This window comes from Cetorhinus maximus, chromosome 24 (assembly GCF_964194155.1).
Source record: "Cetorhinus maximus chromosome 24, sCetMax3.hap1.1, whole genome shotgun sequence".
NCBI lineage: Eukaryota > Metazoa > Chordata > Chondrichthyes > Lamniformes > Cetorhinidae > Cetorhinus > Cetorhinus maximus.
Window position 1 is genome coordinate 21,082,533 of NC_135902.1, and position 22,245 is coordinate 21,104,777.

Consider the following 22,245-nt stretch of genomic DNA (forward strand, 5'->3'; position numbering starts at 1 on the left):
GAGATGGTCATTGCCTGGCACTCGTGTGGCGGGAATGTTACTTGCCACTTGTCAGCCCAAGCCTGGATATTGTCCAGGTCTTGCTGCATTTGGACATGGACTGCTTCAGCATCTGAGGAGTTGTGAATGGTGCTGAACATTGTGCAATCATCAGCAAACATCCCCACTTCTGACCTTATGATGAAAGGAAGGTCATTGATGAAACAGCTGAAGATGGTTGGGCCTAGGACGCTACCTTGAGGAACTCCTGCAGCGATGTCCTGGAACTGAGATGATTGACCTCCAACAATCACAACCATCTTCCTTTGTGTTAGGTATGACTCCAAGCAGCGGAGAGTTTTCCCCTGATTCCTATTGACATCAGGTTCCTTGATGCCACACTCGGTCAAATGCTGCCTTGATGTCAAGGGCAGTCACTCTCGCCTCGCCTTGGGAGTTCAGCTCTTTCGTCCATGTTTGAACCAAGGCTGTAATGAGGTCAGAAGCTGAGTGACCCTGGTGAAACCCAAACTGCGCGTCAGTGAGCAGGTTATTGCTAAGCAAATGCTGCTTGATAGCACTCTTGATGACTCCTTCATCTGTACTGATGATCGAGAGTAGATTGATGGGGCAGTAATTGGCCAGGTTGGATGTGTCCTGTGTTTTGTGTACAGGGCATACCAGGGCAACTATCCACATTGCCGGGTGGAGTGTTTGGGTGGCCTTGCCAGGTGCGAAGCTGGCAGGCCCTAGCGAGAGGGGTAGAGGTCGAAGTTTGAGAGGCCATGGGGGAGGGGAACCTGGGGGCTGTAACACCTTTTAGGGGGGCACACTGAGAAGGGACCAACCGTTCCCCACAGCCTGTTGCCAGCCTGTGCAAGAAGCCCACTTAAGGGTCTCAATTGGCCCACTTGTGGGCTGGTTGCCAAACACCACCATGCCGCTGATAAAATTGTGGGGGCAAAGGGCAGACTGCCTGCTGGATTTTATGTACCCTTCCTGCCTTAAACCTGCCCACAAGCGAGTGTAAAATCAAACCCATGAAGTATCCTGAAGCTTCCACAGGAATTGCAGTCTAAAATAGGAAAGAAACTGAAGAAAGTTGGCAGTTTTGATCTGGGGCAGAAGGAAGCATTGCCAGGGAGGGGTTTATTGGCAAGAAGCAAATGAACTGATGGTCTCACCCTCGGTGACAAAGAAGTCTGCAAGTTCCTTATGATAAAAGCAAAAAACTGCGGATGCTGGAAATCCAAAACAAAAACAAAAATAAAAATACCTGGAAAAACTCAGCAGGTCTGACAGCATCTGCGGAGCGGAATAGAGTTAACGTTTTGAGTCTGTATGACTATTCACCAGAACTAAGGAAAAATAGAAAAGAGGTTAAATATAAGCTGGTTTAAGTGGGGGTGGGTGGGACAAGTAGAGCTGGATAGAGGGCCATCTATCTTTTCCCACCTATTTCCATTATTTTTAAATGTATTTCCATCCATTGTTTTATCTCTACCTTTTAGCCTATTTCGATCCTTTCCCCCAACTCCACCCCCACTAGGGCTATTTGTACCTTGCTTGTCCTGCTTTCTACCCTTAATGTCACCATTAGCACATTTCTTAGTTAATATCACCACCGTCAACACCTCTTTGTCCTTTTGTCTATGACATCTTTTGGCAATCTCCACCTATCACTGGCCCTCTATCCAGCTCTACCTGTCCCACCGCCCCCCCCTAAACCAGCTTATATTTCACCTCTTTTCTATTTTTCCTTAGTTCTGGTGAAGAGTCATACGGACTCGAAACGTTAACTCTATTCCTCTCCATAGATGGTGTCAGACCTGCTGAGTTTTTCCAGGTATTTTTGTTTTTGTTAAAGTTCCTTATGTTTGTTGTTGGTGAGGGGACGGTGTAGGGGAGTATTTTAAGTAGAAGGTTAATAGTGGAGAAAAGAAGCAGAGCACATTGACAGGCCTTGCCAAAATTGATTGTTCCCTGTGTTGAAGGTTTCAAATCCTAGTGGAGTCTGGGTGTGGGAGGGTTGGAGCATTTTCATTAGGCTAGGTAATCCTGGGTAAATTAGCAGGGAGAGATATTGATCAGATGGAGTCCAGGTCAGTTGGACAGGAGAGAAGTTGTTGTTGAGAGGGTAGGTGGGTTGGCTGTAGTTATGCTGGGAGAATAAGTGGGGTGAGGATATGGTGATAGGATGTAGGTGTGGGGATTGGAGTGAGTGATACGGTCAGGCAATATGGTGAGGAGATCTGAGATAATGCCAGACCAAAAACAAAAATAAAAATACCTGGAAAAACTCAGCAGGTCTGACAGCATCTGCGGAGAGGAATACAGTTAACGTTTCGAGTCCGTATGACTCTTCAACAGAACTAAGGAAAAATAGAAAAGAGGTGAAATATAAGCTCGCTTAAGTGGGGGGGTGGGACAAGTAGAGCTGGATAGAGGGCCCGTGATAGGTGGAGATTGCCAAAAGATGTCATAGACAAAAGGACAAAGAGGTGTTGACGGTGGTGATATTAGTTAAGAAATGTGCTAATAGGTGACATTAAGGGTAGAAAGCAGGAAGAGCAAGTGACAGATAGCCCTAGTGGGGGTGGGGTGGGGGGAAGGGATCGAAATAGACTAAAAGGTAGAGATAAAACAATGGATGGAAATACATTTAAAAATAATGGAAATAAGTAGGAAAAGAAAAATACATATAAATTATTGGAAAAAGGGGGATCGGAAAGGGGGTGGGGATGGAGGAGAGAGTTCATGATCTAAAGTTGTTGAACTCAATATTCAGTCCGGAAGGCTGTAAAGTGCCTAGTCGGAAGATGAGGTGCTGTTCCTCCAGCTTGCGTTGAGCTTCACTTGAACATTGCAGCAGGCTAAGGATGGACATGTGGGCATGAGAGCAGGGTGGTGTGTTGAAATGGCAAGCGACAGGGAGGTCTGAGTCATGCTTGCAGACAGACCAAAGGTGTTCCGCAAAGTGGTCACCCAGTCTGCGTTTGGTCTCTCCAATGTAGAGGAAACCGTGCTGGGAGCAGCGAATGCGGTAGACTAAATTGAGGGAAGTGCAAGTGAAATGCTGCTTCACCTGAAAGGAGTGTTTGGGCCCTTGGACGGTGAGGAGGGGGGAAGTAAAGGGGCAGGTGTTGCACCTTCTGCGGTTGCAAGGGAAGGTGACGTGGGAGGGGGTTGAGGTGTAGGGGATGATGGAGGAGTGGACCAGGGTGTCCTGGAAGGTACGATCCCTGCGGAATGCCGCCGAGGGGGTGAAGGGAAGATGTGTTTGGTGGTGGCATCATGCTGGAATTGGCGGAAATGGCGGAGGATGATCCTTTGAATGCGGGGGCTGGTGGGGTGATAAGTGAGGACAAGGGGGACCCTATCATGGTTCTGGGAGGGAGAGGAAGGTGTGAGGGCAGATGCGCGGGAGATGGGCCGGACACAGTTGAGGGCCCTGTCAACCACTGTGGGTTTAAAAACCTTGGTTAAGGAAGAAGGAAGACATGTCAGAGGAACTGTTTTTGAAAGTGGCATCATCAGAACAGATGCGACGGAGGCGAAGGAACTGAGAGAATGGGATGGAGTCCTTACAGGAAGCGGGGTGTGAGGAGCTGTAGTCAAGGTAGCTATGGGAGTCGGTAGGCTTGTAATGAATATTGGTGGACAGTCTATCACCAGAAATTGAGACAGAGAGGTCAAGGAAGGGAAGGGAAGGGAAGTGTCAGTGATGGACCACGTGAAAATGATGGAGGGTGGATTTTGGAAGCAAAATTAATAAATTTTTCCAGGTCCAGAGAGCATGAAGCAGCACTGAAGCAGTCATCGATGTACCGGAGAAAGAGTTGTGGGAGGGGGCCGGAGTAGGACTGGTACAAGGAATGTTCCACATATCCCATAAAGAGACAGGCATAACTGGGGCCCATGCGGGTACCCATAGCCACACCTTTTATTTGGAGGAAGTGAGAGGAGTTTAAGGAGAAATTGTTCAGTGAGAGAACAAGTTCAGCCAGACGGAGGAGAGTAGTGGTGGATGGGGATTGTTCGGGCCTCTGTTCGAGGAAGAAGCGGAGAGCCCTCGGACCATCCTGGTGGGGGATGGAGGTGTAGAGGGATTGGACGTCCATGGTGAAGACCATGGAAATTGTTGATATGATGTAGGGTGTCAGAGGAATCGTGGATGTAGGTGGGAAGGGACTGGACAAGGTGGGGGAGAGAATGGAGTCAAGATAGCAAGAAATGAGTTCTGTGGGGCAGGAACGGGCTGACACGATCAGTCTGCCGGGACAGTCCTGTTTGTGGATTTTGGGGAGGAGGTAGAAGCGGGCCGTCCGAGGTTGGGAGACTGAGTTTGGAAGCCGTGGAAGGACGATCTCCAGAGGAGATGAGATCAGTAACAGTCCTGGAAACAATGGCTTGATGTTCAGTGGTGGGGTCGTGGTCCAGGGGGAGGTAGGAGGAAGTGCCTGCGAGTTGACGCTCAGCCTCTGCAAGGTAGAGGTCAGTGCACCAGACAACAACAGCACCACCCTTGTCAGCAGGTTTGATGACAATGTCAGGGTTGGACCTGAGAGAACGGAGTGCAGCAAGTAATGCCAGGTTTGTTTCCTGCCCCTTAATTTACTACTTTTTTGGGGTTGGATGGGAGTAAACAATCATAAAGACTTAGAACTTAGCCTGATGGAAAAACTTCCTGGTTTTGCACTGCATTCTGAACCTCTTTCTCTTCCACAGGAGGATGGGAAGGTTCTGCAACATTTAAACTTACCTTCACCAGTGGAGGAGCCATTGAATTTGGACAGCTGATGTTACGGATGGCGTCACAGGGTAGGTCTTCACTCACTCACCCTGCAGGTTTCAGCTCTGTCCCTCATGGCAGTCCTGGCTGCAGTCACGCTATGCTTTTCCTCCTTTTATATTCTGCCCCCTTTTTCTGTCTCTGAAGCTGCTAACTCTTGCCGGGGTTCTGGTTCCTGTTGGGAGAGTCGTCAGTCCAGATGCTCTGTGAGACAAACCATGAGGATGGACTACCCTTTACAAATCTACTCGCAGTGTCAGTCGTGGCTCATTGGGTAGCTCTCTTGCCTCCAAGTCAGGAGGTCATGGGTTAAAGCCCAACTCCACAAACCTCAGCATATAATTCAGGCTGACACTCTAGCACATTACTGAAGGAGTGCTGCACAGTCAGAGGTGCTGTCTTTCAAATGAGACATTAACAGAGGCTCTGTCTGCCCCCCTTGAGTGGCTATAAAGGATATTGTGATACTATTTCAAGACAGAGCAGGGGTGTAACCACTAGATCCTTGGGCAATATTTATCAGTCAACTAAGATCACTAAAAACAGATTATCTGGTCACTTGTCATATCGTTGTTTGCTTAAACAAAATGGCTGGTGTGTTTCCTGCATTACTGCAGACTGGCCATGGCACCATGGTATGGGAAGCCATTCAAGCAAGGGGTGCAATAAAGAGTGCAGTGGTAGCAAGGAATGTAGTGAGGGGGAGTGACACTGTTCTCTACAGCAAAGACCGAGAGTCCAGACAGCTGTGTTGCCTGGCCAGTATCAAGGTTCGGGAACAGAAAATGCTGGAAAAACTCAGCAGGTTTAACAGCATCTGTGGAGAGAAAAACAGTTAACGTTTCGAGTCCTTTTGACCACCAGAGCTAAAGAGAAGTAAAATGTGATGAAATTTAAATAAAAACAAAAAACTACTGCGGATGCTGGAAATCCAAAACAAAAACAGAATTACCTGGAAAAACTCAGCAGGTCTGGCAGCATCGGCGGAGAAGAAAAGAGTTGACGTTTCGAGTCCTCATGACCCTTCAAAAGAACTGAGTAAAATTAGGAGAGGGATGAAATATAAGCTGGTTTAAGGTGGGGGTGGTGGCGGGGTGGGGGGTGGCAGAGAGAGAGAAGTATCACCACCTTTAACACCCCTTTGTTCCTTTGTCTGTCACATTTTAGTTCTCTTTAGCTCTGAAGAAGAGTCATACAGACTAGAAATGTTAATTCTGGTTTTTTTTTTTCTCTCCACAAATGCTGTTAGACCTGCTGAGTTTTTCCAGCATTTACTGTTCTTGTTTCAAATTTCCAGCATCTGCAGTATTTTGCTTTTATCAGGGTTCAGGACATTTGTTCAGGGCTGGAGAGGAGCTTACAGTGGAAGGGGGAGGATCCATTTGTCGTGGTACATGTAAATACCAACAACATAGGCAGGACAAGGAAAGAGGTTCTGCATAGTCAGTAGACACCAAATTAAGAAGCAGAACCTCATTCGATCCCCATTATGTGCAAATTGGCATAGTGCAAATAATATTAGGGAAATGAAAGTGTGGCTCAAAGACTGATGTGGGAGAAGTGGGTACTGGTTCATGGGGCACTGGTATCAGTGTTGGGGAAAGTGTGGTACTGAGCAGTGATGGAGCTGCGGGCTGACAAATCTCTGGGTCCTGATGGCCTTCATCCTAGGGTCTTAAAAGAGGTGGCTAATGAGGAAGTAAATGTGTTGGTGTTAATTTTCCAAAATTCGCTAGTTTCTGGAAAGGTTCTTTCTGACTGGAAATTAGGAAATATAACCCCTCTATTCAAGAAGGGAGGGAGGCAAAAAACAGGAAACTATAGGCCTGCTAACTTGACGCCTTTCATGGGAAAGGTGTTAGAATCAATCATTAAGGAGGCTATAGCTGGGTACTTAGAAAAGCTCAAGGTAATCGAAGGATTACCTTGGAAAAATCAGCATGGTTTTGTGAAAGTGAAATCGGGTTTAACCAATTTATTGGAGTTCGTTAAAGGAGTAACATGTACTGTGGATAAAGGGGAGCCTGTAGATGTACTGTACTTGGATTTCCAGAAGGCATTTGATAAGGTGATACAAAGACTATTATGGAAAATAAAAGTTTATGGTGTAGGAGGTAACATATTAGTGTGGATAGAAGATTGGCTGGCAGAAAACAGTGTATGCATAAATGGGTCTTTTTCTGATTGGCAGGATGTGACGAGTGGAGTCCTGCAGGGGTCTGTGCTGGGGCCTCAACTTTTTACAATTTGTAACAATGACTTAGAGGACAGTGAAGTGTTGGTAGCTAAATTTGCCGATGACACAAAGATAGGTAGGAAAGTAGGTTGTGAAGAGGGCATAATGAGATTGGAGACAGATATAGATAGGTTGAATGAGCAGACAAAAATCTGGAAGATGGAGTATAATGTGGGAAAATGTGAAGTTGTCACTTTGGCAGGAAGAATTTAAAAAAGCCAAGTATTACTTAAGCAGAGAACGACTGCAGAATTCCGAGGTGCAGAGGGATCTAGCTGTTCTTAGTGTATCAGTCACAAAAAGTTAGTATGCAGGTACAAGTAATCAAGAAGGCTAATGAAATGCTATCCTTTATCACAAGAGGAATTGAACATAAAAGCAAGGATGTTATGCTTCAGTTATACAGGGCATTGGTGAAACCACATCTTGAATATTGTGTGCAGTTTTGATCTCCTTATTTAAGGAAGGATGTAAATGCATTGGAGGCGGTTCAAAGGAGGTTTACCAGATTGATAACTGAAATGAGTGAGTTGTCTTACGAGGAAAGGTTAGACAGACTGGACTTGTTTCCAATGGAGTTTAGAAGAGTGAGAGGTGACTTGAAGTATATAAAATTCTGAATGGTCTTGACAAGGACCTAGAAAGGATGTTTCCTCTTGTGGGTGAGTCCAGAACTAGGGGGCACTGTTTTAAAATTAGGGGTTGCCCTTTTAGGACAGATGAGGAGAAATATTTTCTGAAGGTTCTGTGGCTCTGGAATTCTCTGCCTCTGAAGGTGGTGAAGGCAGGGTCATTGAATATTTTTAAGGCGGAGGTAGATTCTTATTTGGCAGGGGAATCAAAGGTTATCGGGGTAGATGGAAATGTGGAATTCGAAACACAAACCGATCAGCCTTGATCTTATTGAATGGCGGAGTAGTCCCGAGGGGCTGAACGGCCCACTTCTATTTTGTATGTTCATATGTCCTGGGGTTGTAAAAGTTGCTCTATAAATGCAAGTTTGTTCATCTTGAGTATTATCCCCTGGAAACATTTGGTACAGGGCATTAGGAGACAGTTTGAGTCCAAAGTCAATGAATGGTCCAATAGAGAGCGGGTACTGGAAAAAAGAGGGATTTATAACTTTTAGTTCATAGTTAATGATAGATCTGGATGTTCTGCTCTGTCCAGTGCCAATAACTGTTCATGTGCTGAGGGCCAAGGACAGTAACTGACTTCCCCTTTGGGTGATGTGGTCAGGTTTGCTGAACTGAGTTTAATGTCTCATCTGAAGACCAACTGGCCCCATGTCTGGTTAGACAACAGTAATCTTGCATAATTTCATTTTACTCAACATTTGGCCAGTGGGCTCTACTGCCTCCCAGTCAGTGAAATATGGAGTAACTCAAGATCTCAATATTGGAGTATGGCCTTGGTGGGTATAGGCCTGACACTGTATATGGCATTGGGTAAAATACTGCTGGGTACAGGTCTGCCACTATATAACACCAAGTGACTGTCTTGTGGTCAGATAAATGGTAGCTGTGCCATTTCACTATGTTCTATTGTTGAAGCGTTGAAGGTGGTTGTGGGGTCTGGACAGGATTCCCTGTTTTAACATGTCTGTTCGATCACCTCGCACATTAGACTGAAGGTTGATTTTTGAATATAATTGGAACATCAGATATTTACTAAACTCTTGTTATTCTCCCTCAGCCTCTAGGGGTGAAATCCCAGCTGGAGCATTCAGCTACACCTGCATGCCAAACAGTATGTGTGGAATAGCACCACCCATGGGAGCCCCAGCATACAATGCACCAATGTCCGCAATCTTTGCTTACCCACCTCCAGGTGAGTTTGCCCTCCTCCTTTAGGCAGATAATGTTTTACTGATGATCTACCCATTTAGCCAGAGGATCTCTGCTCATTCCATGTCAGGTTCTCCCACTTCCTTTGAAGCTCCTTCTATCTTGCTATGCTGCACAAGGCACTTGATAGTGGAGTATATGAAACAGTCTTCATAAACAGCATAGGTGATCAATCTAACTGTACACAGAGTGGATTTTGTTTTTTCTATCTATGGAGCTTTCCAAGTAACTATTGAAAATCATACTACTCTATATAGTACCACCTTTTGCCTGCCTCCAGGTATATGCCATAGATTAGACCTTGACTTTTGTATTCCTGAACCCTTTTGAAAACAATCTATTTACATGAACACTTTTTTTTAGTTGTTTATTCAATAGACAACTTCCCTCGAACGAGATTTCCTGAACAATCTGTACTTTGACCCCTTCGAGGAATTATTTTATTAAAAGCTTAGCTTCCTAAATATCCTTTCTATACTATAGTTAATGGCTCCCTCTACTTTGCGATTAATGTACTAGCCACTAAAGTTATACTTTAATCACTCATGGCTGATGTCATTACTGGCACTTATTTCTTTGCATAAGCAGCTCTTATAGATGAGATTCGGACATTTGGAGCAAAAGATATGCCAGGCTTACCTCTGTGGCAACCCTCTATATTGTGGAAAAATACAAGGAAATTTGATTACTAATCCTTATTTCTGGAAGATGTCTGACAGCAGCCAACCCCCATCAAATTAATACCAGCCAAGTGGCTGGGCCTGAGTCAGAACACCTCCTTTCCCCCTCCTCCCTCAACCAAAGCCCTGCTATCCCTGAGACAGAGTTTATTGGGAGTTCTGTTGCATCTGGAAATGGGTTGCCTTCCATTATTAGCGGCACAGTTTTCCCTCATCCCCAGTATCTCACGTGCTTTAATATGGTCAACAAGTACAGCTGGCCTCCACTCCCCTGAACTAGGGAGGGTGGAAATTAGCACAGATTCCCATTGGTACTAATTAACTCCTCTTCTGCTTGTGTGCAGACATTGAATATGAATTTGAGCTTGCACATTACACTTTAATAGCCTACTAGCACTCAGCATGAAGTTTTGGGGTAAAGTATCCATGGGAGTGAAAATTCTTAGTCTCCGCTGATTTTCCCCCCCACCATCTCTTTCCCTTGTTGGCTTACAGTTTGCTGGAAGCTGAATCCCCTCATGAGCCAATCAGTCGTCTTGTGAGCAGAATTGTAGAACACCACAGTATTATGAGATCAGCCATGATCATATTGAATGGCGGGGCAGGCTCGAGGGGCTGAATTGCCTACTCCTGCTTCTAGTTCTTATGTTCTTAAACCCAGGTGGGGAGGGGTGGGGTGAGGTGGTCATAACGACAGATCATGTTCTTGCTGTCATTTGATACACACACAAGCTGGTGGTCAGGTGTAGTAACCCCTAGCCCCAGGAGCACTGAGGCCAGTTCCCTCTATTGGTACTCTAGCTGAGAGCAATCCTGAGGTCTGTGTCTTATGCCAAATTACTTATATATTTTTCTTCTTAGTTGGATTTTATCCTGGATACCCTCCCACAGAGGGTACAATGAACTATATGGCTCCTCCCCCTTACCCAGGGCCCATGACTCTTCCGGGAGGCGATGCACTACTGTCACGGACTCGGGAAGGTAAGTAAGTCCTTTTGAAGCCAGTCGTGCTTTAACATGACTTCTGAGCTCTAATTTTAAGGTGTGACTGAGAACTGATTGAATATATCCTAGTGTCTGGCACTCCTGGGTCCTATCAGAGGCCTTCAGTTGGATGAAGAATGCCAAACATGACTTTTTTTAAAACAAAAACCTCTTCTCTCACCTCAGGTTATAGGGTCTCTGGAGTTGTACCTAAGCCTATCTAATACTGAGGGACTTCGCTGTCAGAAATGCCATCTTTTGGATGAGATGCTAAACATCTACCCTCTCAGCTGGACGTAAAAAGTTCCAAGTGATTATTAGAAGAATAGCAGACGAACTCTACCCAGTGTCCCGGCCAATACTTATCCCTCAACCAGCAATCACTAAAACAGATTACCTGTTCATTATCTTGTTGCTGTTTGTGTGTAAATTGACTGCCATGTTTCCTACATTGCAACATTGACTACATTTCAAAAATAATTTCATTGGCTGTAAAGTGCTCTGGGACATCCTATGTTCAGTAAAAAGTGTTATATAAATGTAAGGTCTTTCTTTTCCCTAGGTATTGGCTTCCATGAACCTGGGCAATAAGTGAATATACTTATCTGTTGGAGACCCCTGTTCATCAAATACTTGCAGATGTGTTAGAGTTAATGGATATGTGTGTCCCTGCCAGTACAGAGCTCGGGATGAATAGGGTTATGTGCCCTTGTAACCGATCATGGCCATGAATATAGACAATCACGATCGTAGCACAAATTTTATGACTGAGAAGTAAACACAAAGAAAAGTTGCATTTATATAGCACCTGTAACAACTTTACAGTCGATGAAGCAGTTTTGTCAGTGTGGTCATTGTTGTGATGTAGGAAACATCGCAGCCAATTTTCACACAGCTCCCACAGCAAGATGATAAATGATGTGGATAATTTGTTTTAACAGCGTTGGTTAAGGGATAAATATTGACTAGTATGTTTGGGGGGGAAAAAAGCCCCCTGCTTTTCTTTGAAATAGTGCCATGGGATCTTTTGCATTCAAGGGAGGAAAGACGTTACCTGTCTCAATGTCTCACCCAAAAAACAGCATCTCCAACAGTGCAGCACTTCCTTTGTACTACATTAAGTCATGTGTTCAAGGCTCCGGACTTCAACTCATGACTTTCTGACCTTCAGAGGTGAGTGATACCCACTGAGCAGGTTGACAACTGCTGTTTAAGGCAGAAAATCTCCGGTTCAATCCCCATTATGCGCTGAACTATGTTATGACCGCAGTTGGTGGTAATTGTTGCATAAACCAAATCCCAGCGGGAAACTTTTTTTGTATTCTGAAATAAGAAGATGGACCGATCTCAGCAGTAAGAGGTCCACTTTTGGGATTTTAAAAATTAAGTTTTATTAACAAGAATAAAAGAATACTTGCGCAACTGTAATTTTGTGCGCCTAATTTAGTCTAAATTTAGTTTAGTGCCTAATTTTGTCTTATAAACGTTCCCCCCAAAAGAACTCTCCACTTGGTCAGACCCACAGGTAAACACCTTCCATGTGTTTACTAGCAAAGCTCCCTTAGAGATCTTTTAACTATAATAAATCCAATAATATTTCCCAAGGCAAACTGCTGTAGCTTTATTGGAGGCATACCACATGACCTGTAATGCTTTTCCACTCTGGTGTGGATTCCAGACTTCAGAATAAAACTGCTTGTTGCAGCCAAGATTTTACTGGCTTCACTGGATGGCTAGTTCAAACGGCACCTCCTCCGAGCCCAGAGCTAACAGCTGCTACCTCAACAGCTCAAACAGCTATATCTCCAGCTCAACAGTAATTCTAAAATACCTTTTATTCCCCTTTCGTCTCCGGTTCCATTGTTTTCACACCTCTTTGAAACTTAAACCCTTCCAAATATAAGATCTTTCATGTTTTCATCTTGTCTTTGTTTCTGGGTCAATAAAAAAAATCCCCACTTTTTGTTTACCTATGGAACTCCTGCAAGATGTAAACATATTTCTTGTTACCTCTGACTTCCCTTTTCAAACAAATTTTTGACTTACCTAAACATGCAAATGTTACATCTAACCTATTTACTTGTACCTGAAACCTAACACCTCTGTCCTTTTCATGTTTCAACCTCCCCAGACAACTTCTCTCCTATTAATCTCCGTTCACCTTAAAATATACATATACACCAACTGTTCCACAGAATAACACACTATTCCTCAAAAATATTAAAAGAAAACATCCATTTCGCACAGCTAGCTAATCTCAGCCTGGGCAGTAGCACAAACACCACAATCAGCCTCTGGGGTTAGGGGGAAGGAACATCAGCCAGGTATTGTCTGGGTCTTGACATAGAAAGAGTGATCTCTTAGCTGAGGTGCTGTTGTCTGCCTGTCCCTGTGGAATCGCATAGAATTCGGGGAGAGGCAGGGAGATGATTGAGTGGTGGGGGGAAAATATTTGGAATCCATCACTGGGAAATGCTGCAGGTAATTGCTTGGGGCTGAAGCAGTTTTCTGCATTATCTTGGAGGTTTGCACCATTGATACATGCATAGTATCTTCTTGTTTATTTTCAGCTGAGGCAAAGCCCGTAGAAGAGGCTGGAAGTACTCATGGGAGTCAATCAATCCCTCACAGTGCACCTATGGTAAGGGGCAAGGAGGAAAAAATGTCCGTCTGATACCAAAAAGTTTTAATTTTGGGTCTTGAAATCTTTTCCATATCACTGTGGGACCCTTGCTGGATTGTTATTGTTGGCGGGGGAATTAAACACTTTCGCTTGGACTTTCACCACAATAGAGAGCCTATCCATCGTGGTGAAAATCCCAGAATGGCTGAAAATTCTAAGTCCTAACCCAGAAGCCAGCATTTCCCATCTTCGTGGGGCGGGACTGGAGTCGGGCCACGGTTTGCACATGCACAGGTCATGGAGGCAGCTGGCCATTTACATCACAAGTTGCCTCCACTGAAGTGGGATTTTGGAAGAACGGGAATCCGGTGTGTGCAGATTAGAACAGGTAAGAAAGAGGTCTGAACTTGGTGGATGGGTTTGAATAGCCAGGGCACCTCTTTGGAGTGGTAAGGTTCTCCTTTGGATAGGATCACTTTTGGGAGAGTTAAGGCACCCTTTGGGATTGTTAAAAGTCAACATGATTATACACTTGTACTCTCAAAATCTTTGGAACTGTCAGAGGTGTTGAGCTGTCGAGAAACTGTAGGCTGTCAAAGGATACTAGTGAGTTTGCATGGGGGTAAGGGCAAAGGGTGGGTAGTAAGCATGGGTTGGCATAGGAAATGGAGCTTTTTAGGGAGGGAATTCAGAATAGGGACAGCCAGCAATGGTGGAATGATTAAAATCTGGGGTGCTCGAGGCCAGAATTGAAGCAGTACATTGATCTCAAAGTTATGAGTTTTAACAAATATATTAAGAGGAAGAGGTAAAGGGGAATCTGAACCCAACATAGAAGCAGATGAGACTGATGGATAACTAAGAAATGGCAGACTTATTTAAGTGTTCTGTTACTTCCCTGTGAAAACAGAGGTAAAAATTACCAACACTACAACAAACTATAAAACCAATCAAGGGGAGGAACTTGGTAAGTTTACTACAAGTTTTTTAAAAAGAAAAGTTATAATGAAGAAAATAATGGGACTTAAGATAAACAAATCTATAGAACCTGCTGGTTTCCATCTCTGGGTGTTAAAAGAAAGAGGGTGGTATTTGCAAATGTTACTTCATTATCTTTGGAGGGAGGAATGGATGAACAAAGGTTCCACGTAAGTGGTTATAACAAAAATTGTAGCATAGGTATTGGATGTAACCTTTTTGAAATGGGTAAGTAATTGTTGGGAAGTAGGGATAATAGAACATTCTATTATAACACAAAAACAGGCACTGTGGCCCAACATTTTTGCTCCGTGCAAATTTGTTTCACCTCTGTTCATCTAACCCTCTCAATGTATACCAGAATGTTACAGTACAGAAGGAGGTCAATCAACCCTTTGTGCCTGTGCTGGCTCTTTGAAAGAGATGTCTGATTTGGTCTCACATCCCAGCTTTTTTCTATAACCCTGCAAATGAGTCCCCTTCAAATACATGCCTAATTTCTATGAAATCTGCATAGTATGCTCCAGATCATAATAAACCTCTGTGTAAAAAGTTTCTCCTCATTTTTCTTCTCTTGTATCTGTGACCTCCTGCTTACTGACCTGATTACTGGTTATTGATCTGGTTAAGATCTCCCTTTGCTTTCCTTCAAGCAAAGAAGCTACCGCAGATTCACTAATCTCTCCACATAACTGAATCCCAATCCTGATGATATCCTGGTAAATTTCCTCTTTACCCTCTCCAGAGCCTTGACAACCTTCCTAACATGTGGTGCCCAGAATTGTACATGGTTCTCCAGTTGAGGCCTAAACAGTGATGTAAAGGCTTAACTGACTTCCCTATTTTTGTATTCAATGCCCCAAAGCCAACTATCCCATATGCTTTCTTAACTAGCTTTATCAACTTGTCCCACCACCTTCAATGGTTTGAATGTGCACCACCACCCCTTCCTCCCAATCTTTCTGCTGTTGCGTCCCTGCAAAATACTACCATGTAGATTATATTGTCTCTAGCTCCATGTTGTTACTTCCCATGTATCACTTCACATTTTCCTGCATTTAATTGCAACTGCCATGTGTGATATTACTGAAACATGGGCTGGATTTTACGTGTTTTGATGATTTGGAGGTTTGTGTGGGCTTCTTAAGAGCGTTCTGGGATTGCTGTCAATATGCCTCTGGGACTAACTTGTAAGCATTTAGGACAGCAGCCTTGGTCTGCTCATAATTAATGGACACATCACGGGTCAGAATGGAGTAGACCTCTTGGGTTCTCCCTGTGAGGTGTCCAGATCTCCGATTGGCCATTTTAGTTGCCCTACTATTTACTCAAAATGGCAAAAAATGATTCCACACCACTCTTCAAAATTGGCAATAAATCTAGCATACATGAAGGCCTCATAGGGGTGGGAATTGGGTAGAGAGATTTGCCTTACAGCTTCCAGCTGTCTGGGCTCTCTTTCCCTTTGGGCTGCAAGCTCCATTTCCTTCTCTTGCTCTCTTTTTATTCCCGGTCTCTCTCGTGCATGCCTCTCTCTCTCTCTCTCTCTGTCTCTCTCTCTTGCGCCCCCCCCCCCCTCCCTCTCCCTCTCTCGTACGCCTCTGTCTCACGTGCGCCCCCCTCTCTCTCGCTCTCGTGTGCGCATGCCTCTTGCGCTCTCTCGCACGTGCCTCTCACCCTCTCTCTTGCCTGCGCCCCTCTCACCGGCTCTTGCCCGCCCAAGCCTCGCTCTCGCGCGCCCCCTCTCACTCTGGCTCTCTCTCTCTCTCGTGAGCATGCCCCCTCTCCTGCTTTCTCTCTCTCTTGCCCCCTCCTGCTCTGGATTTGAGCACCCAATTCCTGTTTGACAGGAGAGGGTTTCATTTAAAAAAAAACACCCTGATTTCTCTTCTCTCCACCTAATGAAATTCCCAACCCCTTGTTTTCTGTTAGGATCTCTTCAGAGATAATGAGGTGCAAATTTCTTTGATACTTCCAAATAGCTCTCATTGTTTGAGAGTCACAGATGAGATAAATTATTTCTCCTTGTCCCTCTTGATCTGTTTGCAGCCTTTGACATGGTTGGCCACAGCATCCTCCTCCAATGTCTCTCCGCTATCATCCAAGCTGGGTGGGACTGTACTTGCCTAGTTCCATTCTTATCTACCTAGTCATAACTGTAAAATTATCTGTAATGGCTCCTCTTCTGCACCATGACTTTTGGTGTCCTCCAAGGGCCTATCCTTGAGCTGCTCCTGTTTCATGTCTACATGCTGCTCCTTAGCAACTTCATCCAATAACTCAGCATTGGCTTTCATACATATGCTGATGACACCCAGATCTACCTGATCACCAACTCTCTTGACTCCCCCACTGTCACTGAGTTATCAGACTGACTTGATTGTACGACACCCAGTATGAGCAGAAATTTGTTCCAGTTAAATATTGGGAAGAATGAAGCCATTTTCTTCCCTCTCTCTCCAAATCCCATTCCCTAGCTGCTGACTACATCCCTCTTTCAAGTAGCTGTCTGAAGCTAAACCAGACTGTTCAGAACCTTGGGATGGAATTTTTGCTGTAAAATGCGGTGAGCCTTTCAAAAGTCCATTGACTTGGGCGGGACCGGAAAATCCCTTTGGTGGGAGGGGTGGTAAAATTCCGCTCTTAGCGTAATATTTGACCCTGAGCTGATCTTCTGATTACATATCCATACCATCACTAGGACTGTCTACTTCCACCTCTGTAACATTGCCTGACTTCATCCCTGTTTCAGCTCATCTGCAGCGGAAACCCTCATTCATGCCTTTATTATTTCTAGACTTGACTATTCTAATGGACTCTGGGTTGGTCTGCCATATTCTACCCTTTGTAAGCTTTGTAAGCCAAACTGTTTCCATAAGTGTTTATGATCTTTTCTGATTTCCCGTTCTCTGTCCTTCCAAACAGGACCAGCCCCCTCCATACACTCCACGCGCTGAGAACCAAGGACAGCAGAGTGATCAACCTCGAAATGCAACCTCCCATGCACCCAGTGACTGGAGCCAGCAGCTACACCACGCCTCACCCTTCCAAGCTGCTCCTGACTCATCTCATTAGCTGCTAAACTGAAGATATGCATTCCCCTGATGGAGAAACCGGCTCACAGCATCTCAGCTTTGTCTTCTCACTGCAGTGCCTCCACAGGATAGCATGCTTGGCATTTCCTCCACCCACACCTGCTTGGGTCTTCAAGCAACCATTAACCTGAGCAACCTTCCTTTGGGCAATGGAAACAGAATGAAGTGAATAGTGACAGGAAGCAAATCTACTTCAGGAGATGCAGACCATTGATTGTTTTATCAAGGGGTAAATATTTGTTTTACCTCTCCTGCTGCTGAGCTTCACCCCTCGGAAGCGCGCAATTGAATCCCCCCAATAGCCTGCCTTGCCACAGAAAGCTCTGCACCGGAGACCACTTAAAAATAGAGATTTATCCTTGCACCTGCACAGACTAACATCGCTGACTCCGCACCTTCTCTCTGTCTGGATGTCAAGCTCCCCTCACCTGCAAACATTGAAATCCTTAGCTTTGTAATCACATGAACCACAGTAATGACTGCTTCAGATATCAGCCTCCAATTGTCAACATTCAGATGAAATTCCTACAAGTCTGCATGAGTCTTGGACTGTTCAGCAAGAGCATGCAGTGAGAATGTTATTGTTATCTCCAGATCACACACTGTCTGTCCACTGATGACCATCCTTGCCCTTGGATGTGTTGTAATGAAAGCCCAATTACCATAGTAAAGGAAGACTTTACATTTGTATAGCACCTTCCATGACCTTTGGACATCCCAAAGCATTATACAACCAATGAAATACAGTTGAAGTGTAATCACTGTTATAACATAGGAACCGCAGCAGCCAGTTTGTGCACAATAAGTTCCCATGAATGACCAGGTAATCTGTTTTAGAGATGCAGCTCTACATGTCAGGGCCCTCTATTGAGCTCTACCTGTCCCACCCCCCCTTAAACCAGCTTATATTTCACCTCTTTTCTATTTTTCCTTAGTTTTGTTGAAGAGTCATATGGACTCGAAAGGTTAACTGTGTTCTTCTCCACAGCTGCTGTCAGACCTGCTGAGTTTTTCCAGGTATTTTTATTTTTGTTTTGGATTTCCAGCATCTGCAGTTTTTTGCTTTTATTATAATCTGTTTTAGAGATGTTGGTTGAGTTATAAATTTGGCCAGTTCACACACAACTCCCCTGCTATTCTTTGAAATGTGCCATGGGATTTTTTTACACTGCTTGAGAGGGCTGATGGAGCCTCAGTTTAGCGTCTCGTCTGAACTGAGTGAAGACCTGCTCCAAGCCAGCAGACTGTATTTCAGGAGAGTGGGTCCGTGCTGTCTCCCCTCTTGTAGGGGAGCAAATTCTCTGCTCACCCCAGATCTACAAGGGCTACTGTAGGGTGTCCTGTATCAGTGCAACATTCACGAGTATAAATGGTGAAGCTTTACGCTATATCTCCCATCTGTTGGTGTTATGGGTGGGATGTGCATACAGAAAAATTGAACTCTTGGTCTGTTATCAGGGCAATGAATACAAAAGTAAGGACACAATGTTAAATTTGACATTGGTAGGCCCCTGTTGGATTTCTAGGCATCACATTAAAGGGATATTAGAGCCATGGAAAGTGGATAGGGATGATTTACTAGACTAATAGCAGGGTTATAGTTGGGATAAAAGGCTTCAAAAATTGGGTTGTTTTCCCACTGGAACAAAAAAGGTAAAAAAATCTGAGAATTTGGTAGGGTAAACTTTGCGTCAGTAACACAAGGCTGCAGACTAAACAATATCAGTATAGGAACAAAGGATGAAGTTTGAAGAGAGATTTTCACAATGAATGTTTTACTAGAAGCAGCTATTGAGGGACAGTGTGGAATATAACAAAGAGGAATTGGATAAGCATTTGGAAAGCAAGAATGTAAAAGGCTACAGGGAAAGGGTGGGGAAATGGGATTTCAGTTATATTAGGAGTGATCCTACAGCCCTGGAGCAGAGCAGTACTTGGGGAAATACGAATGGGAGGGGAAGACTGATCTTGCTGCTATTCTTGTGAGCACCACTAGCTATGGGCAGTGCAGGATGACCTCTGTGATTAGGCCTTCAGATTGTGGAATGGATAAACTCATTTGGAATTGAAAGAGTCAGCTCTGAACAGCTTGAAAATAACCACGCTGCTACCACTGCCCCCCACACCCAGGCGAGTTCTTCCAGTAAAATTTACTGCTTTGAAATCCACTGTATCCTTCAGCAGGACACTCCCACCTGAGCAGCTTTTCTGATGCATAATTTAGCTTCAAGCTCTCCACCTTGCTGAAACCTAAAAGCCCTGGTCAGCAGGAAGCTCTCCACACAGTACAGAACCAACACAGGCTGCTCAGTCCCTTGTTCCATAGCTGATTCTCTGCTATCATTTCCTTGCCCAATAATTTACTCTCCCAATGCTACTTGGATGTATCAAGGCCTTGGAGCGGGTGTAAAGGAGATTTACTGGAATGATATAAGGATGAGGGATTTAGTTACAGTATAGAGAGACTGAAGAAATAAATGGAGTTGTTCTCCTTAAGAGCTGAGAAAGTTCAGGGGAGATTTAATAGAGGTGCTCAAAGTTATGAAGTGCTTTGATAGATGCAGTGATAAAATTGTCAGCAACCAAGTGATCCAGAGCCAAGGTAGTTTAAAAAAGAAATAGAAGGGAGATGAGATTTTTTACACAGCAAGTTGTTGTGATGTGCTGGAATGCACTGCCTGAAATGGTGGTGGAAGCAGATTCAGTAACCACATTCAAAATGAAATTGGATCAATGCTTGAAGGGGAAAACCATTGTAGGCCAATGGGGAAAGGGCAAGGGAGCGGGATTAATTAGATTGTTCTTTCACAGGCATGATGGACTGGATGGCCTCCTTCGGTTTGCTGTATGATTCTATCTCAAAGATCCAAAACCTTGGGCCTTGGATATGTAAAGCAGGTCCTGAGTCACTGAACTACGTCCATTGCTGTGATGCTGTTCTGAAAAGGCTCCTCAGTTACCCAGTTGATGGGCTTTGAATTTTGTTATTTATACGAGTGCTTTCTGTGAGTGATTTTAAATGGCTTTCACTAATGTTACCATGGAGATGGGCAGAAAGCTCCTCAGTGCACTAGAACCGTGGAGGAACTCTGGTTGGGTATAAAGTGGATCTCCATGTGCCAATTTTGCAGTTGAAAATCAGACACAAAAAGGGCCAATTTTGGAGTCCATTGTTTGATGCCCAAGAAAACCTGCAAAACTTCTAACCTGAAATTGAGTTGGACCACTTTGCAGGTTTCTCTAGCGACTGCCTAAAACAGGTATAAAAACACAAAATTCTGGGAAAACTCAGCAGGTCTGACAGCATCTGTGGAGAGAGAAACAGAGTTAACATTTCGAGTCTGTATGCCTCTGAAGAATACTCGTATGGACTCGAAACGTTAGCATCTGTGGAGGGAGAAACAGAGTTGTCAGACTTGCTGAGGTTTTCTGAGCATTTTCTGTTTTTATTTCAGATTTCCAGCATCTGCAGTATTTTGCTTTTATCTTGGTGCCTAAAACAGGTGATGGGCCCCTTGCTTACAAATTCAAGGGACCTAATGCCTCTTTCAGTTCCCATGGCCGATGTCAGACAGCAGTGGATGGAGCAGTTGTTGAAATTAAAAAGGCACCCTCTTGTGGAGGATGAGCACAAGTGTACCCCTAACACCATAATCATTGCGATTGAATCTGTCTCCCGTACCACAGCTTTGTGCCACTGCTAGAAGACAAGTGACCAGACAATCAGCATCTTCAACTACGTAAGCTGCTCACAGAAGGACCAAAGGCACTGGCAACTTGCATGTTATATGTTGGTTAGAGCCTAGGCCCTTTATCGGGCCTCTGTGCACAGCACTGAGCCTGATCCCATGAGTAAGCTTAGATGAATTATACCTCCTTGTGCCCTAAATTTGAGAGATGTTCACTTCTGCATTCATGGCCTCTCCAAACCTTTACCAATCCACAAATACTAATGACTTAAATCCCATCAACTGATGAGCTGATTTAGAATTGAGAATGACCTGATCACAGAAGCATAGTGACAGACAAAATGAGGCAGTTATAGGCTGATCTAGCAATTGTCATAGTGAACAGCTTACCTTCATGCTCCATGCATAGTGAATCTTTGCCTCAGAAGGATTGTGTCTGGCTGGTTTAGTAGGTGATGGCACAATATAATTATGTGAATTGTACAGTATTAATTTGAGAATATGATATTCTAGGTTGCAATAAAATGTGAGTGGAATGAGGTTGAGTTGATTGAAATATCTGTTGCCTATAATGGAAGCTGTATTGAGTCTGGCTGCCACTGCTTGAAAGGGGATGAATTTCCATAGGGCGTCTTGCTTTCCATCACTATCACTGCAGCAGATTTACAGGTGGGTTAAGGTCAGAGTTCCACCTTTTTAGGTGAAGAAATTCACCCATGTTTTGTTCCTTCAAACATCATCACAGCTACTTTGGGCAAGGTGACAGTACAGCAGATTATATTCCCCTGATAAAAAACCCCCACCAAGCCTGGTAGCCCAGAGTTCTTGTCCTTGGTTGATAGAGCGCTATATAAACCAGTGGTTTGTAAGCGGTGTTATTGTACAGCCACTTAGTGCTCTCAATTCAAACCCTGTCTCTCTCTCTGGTTTTAAGGAAGCTGATATCCATTCTATGGGTTACCACCCCTCTGCTAAAATAATGGAGAAGGGAACTCGAGAAAGGAGCAGTAGACTGTACTCCTGGAGTATCCTCTGCCTGCTCAAGCCTGCTTCACTATTCAATGCAATCACGGTTGATCTTGGGTTTTAACTCGATTTTGCTACATGCTTCCCATACCCCATGATTCCCTGAGAGACCAATAATCAGTCCATCCCAACCTTAAATCCATTCAATGATGGAGCATCCACAGCCCTCAGGGATAGAGAACTCCAAAGATTCACAATCCTTCGAGTGAAGAAATTTCTCCTCATCTCCGTCCTAACTGATCGGGCTGTTATCCTGAGTCTGTTTTAGATTCCCCAGCCAGCAGAAACAATTTCTCAGTGTCTACCCTTTCAAGAC

At 44.4% G+C, this 22,245-nt stretch overlaps 1 protein-coding gene across 1 annotated transcript in view; it reads left to right on the top strand.

Moving 5' to 3' along the window:
- The window catches only part of LOC144699696 (WW domain-binding protein 2-like), a 35,419-nt gene extending 13,976 nt beyond the window's left edge, over positions 1–21,443 (top strand). Inside the window, exons 4-8 of the mRNA XM_078570837.1 lie at positions 4,708–4,800; positions 8,703–8,837; positions 10,396–10,515; positions 13,089–13,159; positions 17,045–21,443. Of these exons, the coding sequence (XP_078426963.1) occupies positions 4,708–4,800; positions 8,703–8,837; positions 10,396–10,515; positions 13,089–13,159; positions 17,045–17,194 (569 nt within the window). The 3' untranslated portion in view covers positions 17,195–21,443. The remainder of the gene's footprint in view (positions 1–4,707; positions 4,801–8,702; positions 8,838–10,395; positions 10,516–13,088; positions 13,160–17,044) is intronic.
- The last annotated feature ends 802 nt before the right edge of the window (positions 21,444–22,245 follow it).